A 14,130-nucleotide genomic window follows, 5' to 3' on the forward strand; every position below is an offset into this window, starting at 1 on the left:
AATCCCACTTTAATTGTTCGGATAGCGAAAAATGTCACTGTGTAATTAACAGGTAAATTAATGAACATTATAAATGTAGGCATTTCTATCTAACATATAAACATTCTAACCCGTTTACACAGTGACATCTAATTCTGGTGTGGATTTCAGATTTGCGCGAATAGTCCCTACTCACCTTTTGCAGGCTTCTATCGTTATGCTAAAGCAGAGCGCAACAAGGAACACAGCATTCACCAGCGCACCGAGAACTTCAGCTCGGGCCCAACCGAACGTATTTTTGGACCATTTCTTTGGTGACATCTAGTCGAATAAATTAGAGAACAATGCGTTCCGTCAGTTGATTTATATGCCTCTTATTGAACCACTTCTTTCAGAACTCTTACCTTAATTGATAAAAACGAGATTACTAGTGCAGCAATGTCTCCCAGCATGTGAAAGCTGTCGGCCACTAGTGCCATCGAGTTGGTCAGATATCCAACAACAATTTCCACGAAGAAAAAGAACACCGTCAATGTCATCACCGTTAGTAGGCGGCATTTTTTTCCACTGAACTTGGCCATTCTATTGCCTTTGTGTAATACTAACTGTATATCGTCTACTTAGAAATTACGTCGAAATATTCTCTATCCTAACCGGGTATGAAATTATGTTGAAGTAACACTAAAAGTTGTACGTTGTAATCGCCATAAAATCCTGCAAAAAGAAAACGTTTTTTTTTAAATCACATGCTGATTATATAAAGAATAATTTATAAATGTTCGTACTCCAGTCAGAAAAACTTTTTTCTTTAAGAATTCTAAGCTTTCACTTCATCTTTTCAAAACTATCGCAATGCAACCTTGATCACAAGCAATAATAAAATTAGCTTCAAGCACACAGATCATGTGTCTTCCTTAACCTGTCATTGCAATATTTTCATATTTAAATCTGTTGCCATTGCGTTTCTGGAATTCACTGGCATGTGTGATTTACGTTCTCACAGTACTTCTATCATCATTCTCCCGGTCAAAGCCCGTTCGGTAGGTTCGGCTTTGTTCGGCAAAGGAGTAAATCATTCCTTTTTGCTTTTGCCATAAAGAAAGGCAATGCAATCACTGGGAAAACTGAATTTTTTTACCGAGGGCATAGTGTCATACAGCATTCGAATTAATTCGTCTAGATAGCAAAATGTCTGTCTAATTATGTGATTGTATGTTACAAAAATATATGCACTCCAAGTTGAATAAAACGATCTCTTCCATTGAACTACGACTTAACTCATCAATTCCAGGAACATTTGAGCCGGTCTAACATATGCACAGCCAGCAGGTATCACATATGCATACATTTAATAAGCACAACGCTATTGGGCACAGACGAGATAACCGACCATGACATACATAAAATTGTGTTTGCATTCAGCTCCGAGATTTCCAGACCGTTTCACGCGGCTATTGATTAATTGGGGTGATATTTGAGCGGGATATCAAGTATTGTATCTATAATTATTGAAGCTGGAACGTCAAGTTTTTGGGAACGCCCTGTTTCAGTAACAGTAAGTAATAAAATTATTATGCAATAAAAATAGAATAATTGGAATAAGTGAAATTACAAGAGAGAGGGCCATTTCTTAGTATTATAGTTTTAATCTCACGTTATACATTACCGTATGTTTGGAACCGGAGCTTCGATTCGAGTGGAATTTTATAGCAGCATATAAGCATAAATCAAATAAACATAGATTTCCCAGTGTAATACTGATGTAGTTGAGCAACCCGTGACAGCAAAAGCACCGTCTGGTGGAGAATGGGTGCGTAAATGCTCCTTAAATGCATGCATAAAGTTGCCTGCGCATTTAACAAAACCACAGTAGCTAATGGAAAAAAGTACACCCGTTTCACACTAGAGGTGCTGTTAGTGTCACCGTACAGTCGGAAATCTATGTTTATTTGATTTATGATATAAGCCTTTTGTTTATAGGAAACGGATATTCAGACACGCAATACATTTTTTGAAAACCAGGGCATATGTTGAATTTTATAACGAAAATAAAAGGTTCACTAGTATCATCTACTTGCACAGTATTGCAAAATATTATACTTCGTCGTTCAGGAATAAGAACTATATTACCTTGTATAATGCAAAAATTTTCCACGCACAAAGATGGGAAAACTTTTTTTCCCACTGAAACATTCATGATAAAGTAAGTTGAGATTCGGTCTCCGATTTTTCAGGTTTACTACAATCAAAATCCTCAGGAATCAGAACAAATTGGTTCTGGTGGCATGTTTCCCTAATTATCTAACGATCTGATGGAAGAAGAAGAATCCAAGAAATGTGGAAAGGAACTGTGTAGTAGGTGAGGTGGAAAAATAGCGCGAAACAGAAAGTAACAAATCGTTCTGCACCCTCGAAACGGAGCTGAACGATCTGCAGGTGCCAAATTGCGTTTAATAAAACCTGCAACCCCCGAAACGAGATTTTTTGAAAAGCACACCATTGTGCGTTTCCGGAAAAATGCAGAACGATTCGCAATATTTATCAGCAGATGTAAATTCGGTACTCCTTGAGAGATGCCAAACAATCTGCTAAAACCTTTTACGGTCAATACAGAATAGATTCGTTCACTCCAGGATGAATGATGAACCCTTCTGACTATAGCTCCTTACCACATTGGGTGAGAAACGATCGACTATCCTTCAATTTTAGCTCTCCGTACACAGATTCAACCGTGTATGGATTACCATAAACCCGGATACGACCGTTACAGATCAGATGATATGAAGAACCGTGGTTGCAGTTATCGTCATCATAACTATTGCAACTTGGTATTCTGAAGAACTATACTTGGCAACTTGGTATTCTGAAGAACTATACTTTTCCCACTTGAACGATTCCATTGGTCTGAGATAGATTGATTAAAAACCTATCCTAATTCACTTAGTGAGTTATTGATGCCTTTCTCATATTACTGTTGGGTTTTTCCAAATGTTTTTCATTGGTTCAGGAATAAACACAAGAAAGTTTGTTTGGCAAAGAACTGACGTAACGTACGAATTTGAACAATTCTGAGTCAAATCTAGAATTCATACGTTTTTGGCATCGTTGCTCAACTACGACTCCGACTCACCGTGCTTAAAGCAGTTCAAATTGAACTGCTACTCCTCCTAACAGTTCAATTTGAACCGTTAAGTAGACGCAAAGTTTACACTATTTATGTAACGACTTTTTGAATATTGCACCGATATACAATTTCCTTTCTTAAGGCTAAAACGTTACACTGTGAGTTCCGTTTTAGACATCAACTAAACAGACCTGCTCATTTTTGCAGTGACATGCTCTTGAATTAAATTTAAAATTCAACTGTGATTCTGGAATCGAATGATCGATCCGAACAGAATTTGTGAAGGTTTGTAAAAATTGGTCCAGCCACGACGAAGATTGGAGTGTCACTGGACTGCTGCCAACCAGGCTCTACCAACCATCATATATTGAGTGTCTGAGAGCCGATCTGTCATAACTTAAATTCTCTTGATATTACACTCACCAGGACGCTCATTGATTGCCGATGCGATTGATATTCATTTCTCCTGTCACTGCTTGATTACGATGTGACTAAATTTTAATCAAGCAGCATAAACATTGCATTAAATGCATTTATATCAATAAACTCCGAAATCCGATGACTTTTTGCAAAGAACAATGAACTTTATCAATTTATGTTTATGTTAGTACTCTCATGGAATTTTTTTACTTCAACAGGGAATAGGAGAATGAGAGAGAAAACAAAAAAGTCGTCTGTCTATGACTGAGTATACTTCTACTTGGTCATAGAACTATCGAGTATCTCATTTGACAGACACTTTGACCGTACCGATTACAGCTGACGATGATTTTAGTCAGTCTGTCAAGGTCTTTGACATGACTGACAATTTGCAGCTCTGAGTGCGAATTATTGTTAAACCCTCACATACACACAGGTTTTAAAACTAAACGTCGACTGACAAAAGGTCGAATGACAACATATCGAATGTCACACATCGTCGAATGTTTCAAAAGGTCGACTGAATCATAAGGTTGAATATAACAAAAGTTCGAAGCACCGAATAGTCGGGATACCAAAAATTCGACATGCAACATCCTTTTTGACGTCCGTTCGAGCGACAGTGATCTACCTGTTGGTCCGGATTACACTTTTACCAGCCGCTACCTTATTTTGGGTCGAAACTTACCCAACATAGCACATAGAACATCACTCTTTTAATCGTTACTTTGATCAATTACATGAATTTATCAATAAACTCGTATTCCTGCATAATCTGCCAAAGCTGATCTCGATCCGTGCCAAATGTCGCTTAAAAAGCCAATAAATAGGTCAAGCGTGGGTACGTTGTATTTGGGACACTTGAGAAGTACCAATCAAAAGACGCCAAAGGATTCGGGAGATTAGGCGGCGTTCAGCTGTGTGATTGCGCGGTTGTTGTAACAATTCAGTTTATCGTCCGTTCATACATTCTTTCGACATACCGCTCACTCCATGCATTCCTTCGGTCCTACTAAATCTTTGAAATCACTCAGTGACGCGCTTTAGTCTTTCCACCACTAGCGAGTTGCCAAACTCCTTACTTATCTCTGATAGATTAGGCACTGGAAACGTGTCGTCGACTGAAGGTACACCCAGATTCATCCCTTTGTCGTTTTTTGAAGAAAGAAGTCGCATGACTTCGGAAAACCGCATAGATAAACGCTTAACTTGGACAACTTACACAAAAGAAGGAGCATAAATAACCGCCGAAAATTGATTCAGAACATTTGCTTTATCAAAAAAAGAATATTTCAATTTTTTGTTGAGAAAGAAACGTGTGCTATGGACTGCTGAAACGGTTCAATCGAAGAGTAGCAGCCGATCAAGATAAGTGGTTTCCTGACAGATAAGCTCTACAAATTCACGTACCATCAAATATGAACGAACGTGCATATCTTTTCGTGCCATGTTCGAGAGGTTGTTGAGCCATAAATTTGATAGATTGTGAATTATGATTACGAACGTTGACAGCTTATCTATTGTTTGAATATTTGGAAGCTATTATCGTCGCCTTATTCCATTCACGTTTTTCTCACAACGATTCTAAATTTCTTAGGGAATAAATTGCATATAGTCAAAGCATTATATTACCAAGATATTACGCTTTCGCATTTTACGAACAAGTCACAACCGAATACTTTTTCGTTGCAAACGTGGCGCCCCCAGTCGAGTCCATATCGATACTCCTACATACAAATATGGGCTAGAAAAATGTCGAACTCGTATGTGGGAAAATAGCAGCACTGCGCACCCAAACATTGCGATGGCTTTTGGTTAACGAGGTTACCGTTATCATAGGTTCGTTTATAACGAAATATTTGATAATGATTGCTCGACATTTGACATTGACCTCAGATAATGTTTCAAGACCAGCAATGCCGCAATGAACTTGTTCCTGATTATTAATGACCTGATTAGAAACGACTAACGCGTTTATAAATAAAAACAATTTCCACAACAATTTCCAATATGAGTCAGGCACATTCAATAGGAAAAATAACTACAAAATTCAGCAATCTAAAGGATGAACTGAGATTTCTGTATGAAAAACCAGCTCATAGAAGAGCTCGACAATAAGCGATTTCTTCTCAAAAAATAAGTAAACTCGAATTTCAGTGTAGTTCGATTCAGACTCAAGACAGATTTTTTAAAAGGGCGGATGCATGCACTTTCTTCGAATCATCGTCACTCAAAAATTCAAACTGCAGTTTTCAAAAACCGCAAAACTAAGAAAACTTGAACGCTAGATAACTTGAAAACTAAAAAACTACAAGGATCAGTCCCGTGGGGTTATTCGAGCCATTAATGTGGAACAAGGCAACTAAAATTTCTAATGATCGACATTTTCAATTAATCGTCACACTTTTGAATCCGCAAATGCACGAGAGTCTGCTTAGATTGATCTTTATTAGGAACCAACACCGAACAAGCGAACCCAGAATATAGACTCTATTTGTCGTGATTTGTATTTGTTTTGTAGCCGACGAAATTACATCAATAGCTCAAATGTATGCAATTATATGTTTGTATATGCTTGCGATACGGATATCGATATTGAAACTTCTCTTCGCCAAGCTTGTGTTCAAGTTTTGTATGCAAGCAGTTATTTTTATAGCGTTTCTTTGCCATTATTACCAATCTGCGATTTCGGTTGCAGTGATAAACTTTTTTTCATTATCAATCCAGCTCATCTTATATAAATTAAAAATTATTGTTATGCACTCAAAATTTACCCTGAGGTAGTTGTCAATTTCTCAGGCGAAACGACATAATATAGAATTTCATCCGATCTTGCATGACACAATATCAGAGCATACCAATTAAAGCTTCAAATCGTTTTATGACACTTTTTGTCTTGCTGTCTAGCAACAACCTACCTCTAGCATGCTACACGTAGGACTGAAACGTTAGTTATAATTTTGCTTATATTTATAGCTTCGCTTGCTTCCAACGGCTTCGCTTTTGCATCGATTGACCAATCAGAGCGATGCTTTCCCTTTGATATATCACTTACCTCTTCAAAACCGTCGTCTATGGCAGGGAAATCCGGTATGCCGGAGATTTTTTGCTGACAAAATAGGACACTGGTAGCTATTAATCAATATTTCAATGATACATAATTAAAAATACATGACTATGAACATTCAAATCAATACGTAGAAATATTTCCAATAAAATGGTGACATAATATTGATAATTGATACAAAATTGACTGAGCTGTAATTGTTCAAAATCTGACCACATTTCTTCGTGTATTTTTCTTGAGTTTCTAATTTCTAATATAGAAAACAAAAATGTGTTCCACATTAAAAACGTCGAGATCTGGTATTATACTGAAAAATATTATGTTTTGAAAAAAATCGACTCTGGGATGTAAAAGTTTTGACATTTCCGAAATCAAATTTTTGTTAATCACATTAAGCCACAGAAAACAGATATACAGGCTCGCATATGAATTGTGTGTAAAACTTGTTCAATCAGCGTGGCGAATATTTGCAGATGTCACCGCGATCGACTATTTTTGGTGCAGTATTCACATCACGACAATATTTTGGGTGCTACATTCACTTCACGCCTGTCTGTTTTGCTGTTGGTAAAAATGTCAAGTTTATTTTTGTTTTATTTCGAATGAATTCTCGTGTGAAACGACATTTCCATGTCAGTTATCATTTACACAAAATACTATATTTGATTTACACTCATGTTACTCATGGAAATCATGTGAGAAGTTGCTCAGGGATTTGGTTAAAATAGTGAAGAATATGTGACACGTGTTCAAATTGTTGTTGTTGAAATATTTCTATAATAAACAGGAGAACTTTGCTAACGCTCTGGAACGTAGACGAACGTTTTGAAAGATCGTGGCGAATAGTCGAATGGGTAGCAGTAGGATAACCTTATTTCCAATGTATAATGTATTTGTGATGGTGTAATCTCGATCGAGAAATAATTCGATTCCGGGACTTGAACCTCGGCGATTCGTGTCTTTCTAAGACAATACTTCGTATTGAAAATCTGTTATAACTTAGTAAACCTCATAAAAAAGACTTAAAGGTACACAAAAAATAGTTTGAATCTTTTTCAAATTAAACCGAAAAAATAGAACAAATCTTTATCTTTTTTTCATTTTCAACGAAATTTTTATCGCATAACATTGAAAATTTGCATAAAAAACGCATAGCTTTGAAAAATCGAATTAAAAACATCGCAAAACTCAAAAATTCGCATAGAAAACACGTATAAAAACGTATAAGAAGAGACTTCAGTGTAGGAGTAGGAGAATGGTTTATTTATTGTTCTTTTTCACCAAGAACCAAGCCAAGCTAATGTTTTCTATTTGTAATAGCTACAACTTCTCTATTTGAAAAAAATCATCCAATTGATTTCAAATGTTGGTTTTAATGACAAGTTCAAGGTATCTTTTTTGTTTTTGTAAAAAAAAATTAGTTCGTGTTTTTACAGTGTTCGTTTGATATTCTACAAATTGGGCCTCATGAAAAAGCGTAGCAAGTTTGAGTTTCGATAGTAAATGCTACACTCGTACCCAATGTTGCAAATATTCTTCGTGTAACTAATTCATTCACGCATCCTTGCTGTGATTATACTGCCTTCGAATATGCCAGTCTCGAACAACGTTGAACTATTCACTGCTCGAAAGAGAGAAGGGTGCAAAAGGAATAAGCAATAATCGTAGAGAACCCGAATATACTAATTCATTCTTCGCTGCTGGTATACATCGTGCATGTTCATTTTATACATTCGTTTGTCATTCGTTCATTTATTTTATTCTTCGAATTCGTTCGAATAGCGTCACGGCGAAGATCGTTGATTTCCATTCTTCGCGAAGCATTTTTCATCTAATAAAATCATCATATCTCGTTCGCTAGCAGTAATGGGAGAATGCTGGAATATGGTTCATCACATACACATAAGACTATGGTAATAGTGCGGGGGGAAACATCTTAATTTGCATGTTTCAAAGACAGCACGAACGATCATCGCGAATTAGGTTTGGCGATGATCGCTGTATGAATATTCGTTCGATATTCGCGTTAAGTCATTCGGGGGTATGTCCAATGCGAATAACAACTGCAAGGAATAGATACTCGTGCAAGTAACGAAGCAGCGTCGGCTTCGTTCGCGCCCGAATATACGGACAAGTCCGAATACCAGAACGATTATCGAACAAAGGCGAAGGAAAGCGAGCGATGATCATAGACATTCGTTGTATTTTTGATATTCGAGCAACATTGCTCGTACCAGCCGCTACCTAATCTTGGGTAGAAATCTACCCAAAATCAACTGAAGTGCATCTCCACGTTTTTAGGTAATTGGAGTATTACATAAACCAGGCTAACGAGTGATGACCTCAAAATTTAGGTATATGAAAGATTGTCCAAAATGTTGTCATGGTAACTTTGGCAATCTCGCTATCTGTGATGATGATGTTGGCGTTTTCTTCTAAAAAAAAGTAAACTCGATTTTCAGTGTGCATGTGGATCACGTTCCTGTCAATAGTAGAGAACAACTTTCGAACATGCTACAAACTGTAGTATTTACAGATATTTACTAAATGTTTTCTGTAGGTAGCTCTAAAGTAAAAAAATTAAAAAGGGACATTTTTTGCAGCAGTAAGCATGTTTATTGCTTTGTGCGTGGTTACGAATGTTTTGCCTGCTATGTGTAGATACGGCATGCAGTATCCAAATCAAGCGTTCACTACAATTTGTTTTTATTCATACCAAATGGCATTTTACTCTGTGCACTTTGTTTTTGTAAAGCTACTACAAACATGAGACTTTACAACATTTTTTTCATACGTTCATAAACAAAGTCCACTGAGTATAACGTGGTTTGGTATAAATAAAAAAAACAAGTTCGGACATGTAGTTATGCTTCTTTCGAATTTGAGCATTTACTACATGTCGTATCGCCACGGAGCCGGAAAAGCATGCACAAAGCGAGAACCGTTCTTGCTGCTGCAAAAATGCCATTTTGTTTAGTTTTCCTACTTCACTTTATCAGTAAACACACGAGTAGCAACCTCTTCTTCTTCTTCTTCCTTTCTGGTTGGCGTCACCTCACTTGAGATGACGCCGAATTGATGGCACAGCAACTAAGGCTATATTGCCAGTTAATTTTCGTTTATAGTCCAGTGGACTTTCTTTTCACTTGACTACAAGCGAAAATCTCGCTGTGTGGCTGCGTCGAATCGTCAAAGTACGGCTGAAAATCCTTTCTTTCTTGCGAAACACTCGAATTTTCCCCGGACTAACACGATGCAACGTGCTCACCCGTTGAGAGTTTCACCGGAAGTGGAGTAGCAACCTCTAGAGCTACTTACCGAAAAAATGTAGTAAATAATACACTTTGTAGCATGTTCGAAAGTTGTGTAGTAAAGTCTGTGCTTTTGACAGGAACGTGATCCACATGTAGCATTTACTACCGAAATTCAAGCATGCTACGTTTTATTCATACGGCCCAATGGGACTTTACTACACAACAACGTTCGAACATGTAGTATTTACTACAATTTTTTGGTAGGTAGCTCCAGAGGTTGCTACTCGTGTGTTTGCTGATAAAGTGAAGTAGAAAAATTAAATAAAGTGGCATTTTTGCAGCAGTAAGTACTTTTCTTGCTTTGTGCATACTTATTCAAGCTTTTCCGGCTCCGAGTCGATACGGCATACAATAAATGCTCAAATTCGAAGGTAGCATTAACTACATGTTCGCACTTGTTTTTTTATTCATACCAAACGTGTTTTATTCTGTGGACTATGTTTTTGAGAAGATACTACAAACAACAGACTTTACTACATTTTATTCATACGGCCCATTGTTCTGGCTATAACATCTTTGTACACTGTAGAAAAAATTATTCTTGAAAAATCATTCACCTTGTTTTACAGAGTATTTTTTAGAGTGACCGATTGATGTCCTACAACTTCTTCTTGGACACCATTTCTGAACAAGTAACTATTTCCGAGTTACAGGTCGTTAAAAGGTGAGATAGCTAAGTGCTCACAAGTTCCTATCTCATGCAATATCATACTGTCTCAAGAGTGTAATTGGCTAGTTCCGAAGACTGATGATTTGGATACAATATGTGAGAAATAGGACATGTAAATTGGAGTATTGGTAAGATTAGAAAATGTTGATTGTTTTTTTTTAAACTTGAAAACACGAATTATGTACGCGTCGATTGCTTGCCATTTGCAAGGAATCGAAATTTTTTCTGTAATGTTTGTAATGTTTTCAAACACTCTTGAGTTTGAAACTTTTAACACTCGTCACTCAGTGATTCCGGATTGCATCACTTTGTAATCGTTAGATACACACAGAATTTTACAATCTCAACAAAATGAATCGATTTTCACAGTGATTGCACAGTCTTCCTATACGAGAAAGGCAAAAGAATAAATCCCCTTTTAATACAAATATTACATTGGGGTCTAAGTTACAGTTGACATAACGACAATTTTATTCCTCGGTATGCTTGTAGTAATTTTTGAAATTTTGCCCAGATAAACAAGCTTTCCGTGCTCAAGTACCAAGATAACTATCACTCGTAGAAACCGAGCCACAAGCGCCACTTGTCACGCGGTAGCGCCCAATGAAATCTCACTACGCTTTCAATTTGTCACAATAAAACAAAACGTAGCCTGGTAATATTCTGCTCGTGTTGCCTAACTACGGACTAGGGGGAAGCTCACCAGCAAGCGATAAACTCATAGCGGCAACAGTGATCAACAGTTTGGTTGTTAAGGCCACCCGTAGGTTTATACATTCATGATAAGCTCCGAGACTGCGATTCTAAACCATTCAACCAAACTGACAAAATATATTTGGTATTGGTGTCACTGTCTGGTCTGTGCTGCAAGTAGATGGTGTAACATACTTCCTCGTACAAACTGCTAAGGTTGAGGGTTTTCTTATATACTACGTAACGGAGTTTTGGACTATTAACAATCTTCTTGTAATTCGAGCATAATTGATAAAATATGAGAAAAAACAACATATCGAATAATGCTCCAACCATTTGATTTTTCTTGAAATAAATTATTCTTGAATGTCCCGAGATTTCAATTGTTTGAATCTATGTTTGTAAAATCAGTTCAATCATCTCTAAGAAAATGAAATAAGTTCCCTTTTGAGAGTTTTGTATCATTATTTCCGGTACTTCCAGAACCGAGAACGGAGATGCGGTTTGCTCAAAATCAATTTTTCGACCATCAACGAACCAGACAACTGAAGAATTATGACTAGTCGAAAGGGTTCAACGTCATGTATAAAAAAACGCTTTTGAAATTGAACTTATTTCACTTATCAGCCTGTAGCTCCGGAACCGGCAGTCGTATCTGTATACAATTCATGCGTGTATACAGAGAGCCCCTGCGAAACTCGGGAAAAAGTAATGGGAGCAGAGCACACGAGATTAACCCGAACAACTTAAATATCTTATAAATCAGCAACTATTTCGATCCATGGATTGACATTGTAAACGCGCTCTCTTGTGACAGACAGACGTTAGCTGGGGGTTGAGACGTCAGTCTCACTAAAGGTTGATACCAACAGACAATCGATACGAACATGGCTTCATTTTCTTCGCGCTCCATAAGGTTTTTTGAGATTTTACACCTCATTGTATTTGTTATTCATTTTTGTGTGAAGTTCTATAGTCCTGTTTTGCTCCGCGGTTCCAGAAATATTGGATTTTGGATTGGTTTCACTTGGTACAAAAACTAATGCATATTTTCAAATCACAAATCAGGAATTATAGCTGAAGGTTGAAGCTGCACAACGGTAGAGATAACTTAAATAATACCTAGTTAAAATGCATGTTTTTTTTTATTTTAAAAAAGGTGTCAGGTTTAGCCCCAGTCTCCCGTAAATTATGAAAATCCTTTTTTTTAGACATTTAAGTCAATTACAAAATGGATCATTTCCAACAAACGACTGTTTTTCAAGTAATTATATACATATTACCATACGTATGGAAATTGATCAACATGTTCTTAAACCCCCCGAAAAATAATTCTGATACAATTTAATAGATATGATATTGTAAGACCTTTCATTTGAACCTATGATTGTGGAAATCGGTCCTGCGGTTTTTAAGAAAATGCAGCTCATTTTTTGTTTCTTTTATTTCGGTATTCCGGAACCGGAAGTCGGCTCCCAAAAAATCAAAGGCAAGCTATGGGACAGTAGGGCTAAGCTTATGAAAATTGATTTGGCGCTCTTTGAGAACTTGATTGCACATTTTTCATTATTTTTGGCTCATTTTATCCAGTTACTCCGGAACCAGAAGATCGATCCGGATAATATCCAATCACGAGACCTTTTTTTAATTGAAGTTTGTACATAAACATAGACAGAGAGACATTTTTTGATCGAACTGAGTCAAATGATGTATGACATTCGGTCCTCCAGGTCTCGGTTGAGAAATCTGGTTTCAACATGATTGCATACTATTTTTTCGGGTAAAAGACAAAATAAGAATTTTACAGAACAGTGTACAACCTTTAAAGCACACTTATTCAAATGCGATAGAAACACTGCATATCAAAAGTTCATTGTGTTTTCGATTTTCTATTTAACCAATCAGTTGCACAATATTCCGAATGATCATTTATTCTCATGGAGGATATTTTGAATGATTCATTTTTGTGTGAAAAGCTGTTGATTGGAAGAACTGATGTGAAACTTTCCATTAGATAAGATCCAAGAGTTTGATAAAAATAATGCAGCTCATTTTTTGTTTCTTTTATTTCGGTATTCCGGAACCGGAAGTCGGCTCCCAAAAAATCAATGGCAAGCTATGGGACAGTAGGGCTAAGCTTATGAAAATTGATTTGGCGCTCTTTGAGAACTTGATTGCACATTTTTCATTATTTTTGGCTCATTTTATCCAGTTACTCCGGAACCAGAAGATCGATCCGGATAATATCCAATCACGAGACCTTTTTTTAATTGAAGTTTGTGCATAAACATAGACAGAGAGACATTTTTTGATCGAACTGAGTCAAATGATGTATGACATTCGGTCCTCCAGGCAGAGATGGCATTTCACCAGAGAGATACACGCTAGAGTCAGATTTTTGTCACACCGAGGATGAAAAAAACGAAGCACCGCACAAAGCGGAAAGCGCACTTCTTCTCAGTGTCGAATAGACAGCATTTGAGTGTGTGCTTGTGGTTAAAGCAGCTGGCGCGAGTGAAACACATTCTCTTCGCATGAATCGCTCACACGCGCTCTCGTCTAAATACACCCAAGTGACCACTGGCGCGTGATGATGAGCGAACACTTCTGTGAACTTCAATTAATAGAGAGTAGATCTGGCCTTGCTATGAAAAATTTGCAAGGAAAACCGAAAATTTTACGATAAATTGTTTTATTTTGCTGATTTTGCGTGTCCACGCTTCATCTACGCAAACCATACAGCAGAGTGCTCACCGGCGTGTACACCTCTGTGAAAGTATCTGCATCCACCTCAGAGAATTTATTAGCTAATGCTCTAGCACTTTGGTGCGATTCAGTGGAAGAGGTAAAAGGAAATAAACAA

At 37.1% G+C, this 14,130-nt stretch overlaps 1 protein-coding gene across 2 annotated transcripts in view; it reads right to left on the minus strand.

Moving 5' to 3' along the window:
- LOC131439457 (proton-coupled zinc antiporter SLC30A1) overlaps positions 1-14,130 on the minus strand; it is a 44,548-nt gene that overhangs the window by 21,493 nt on the left and 8,925 nt on the right. For both annotated transcript variants that reach the window (XM_058610481.1, XM_058610480.1), the window contains 2 exons: positions 384-693; positions 176-300 (listed from right to left, as the gene is read on the minus strand). In XM_058610481.1, the coding sequence (XP_058466464.1) occupies positions 176-300; positions 384-560 (302 nt within the window). In that variant the 5' untranslated portion in view covers positions 561-693. The remainder of the gene's footprint in view (positions 1-175; positions 301-383; positions 694-14,130) is intronic.

The sequence above is a fragment of the Malaya genurostris genome, chromosome 3, assembly GCF_030247185.1.
Source record: "Malaya genurostris strain Urasoe2022 chromosome 3, Malgen_1.1, whole genome shotgun sequence".
Taxonomy (NCBI): Eukaryota; Metazoa; Arthropoda; class Insecta; order Diptera; family Culicidae; genus Malaya; species Malaya genurostris.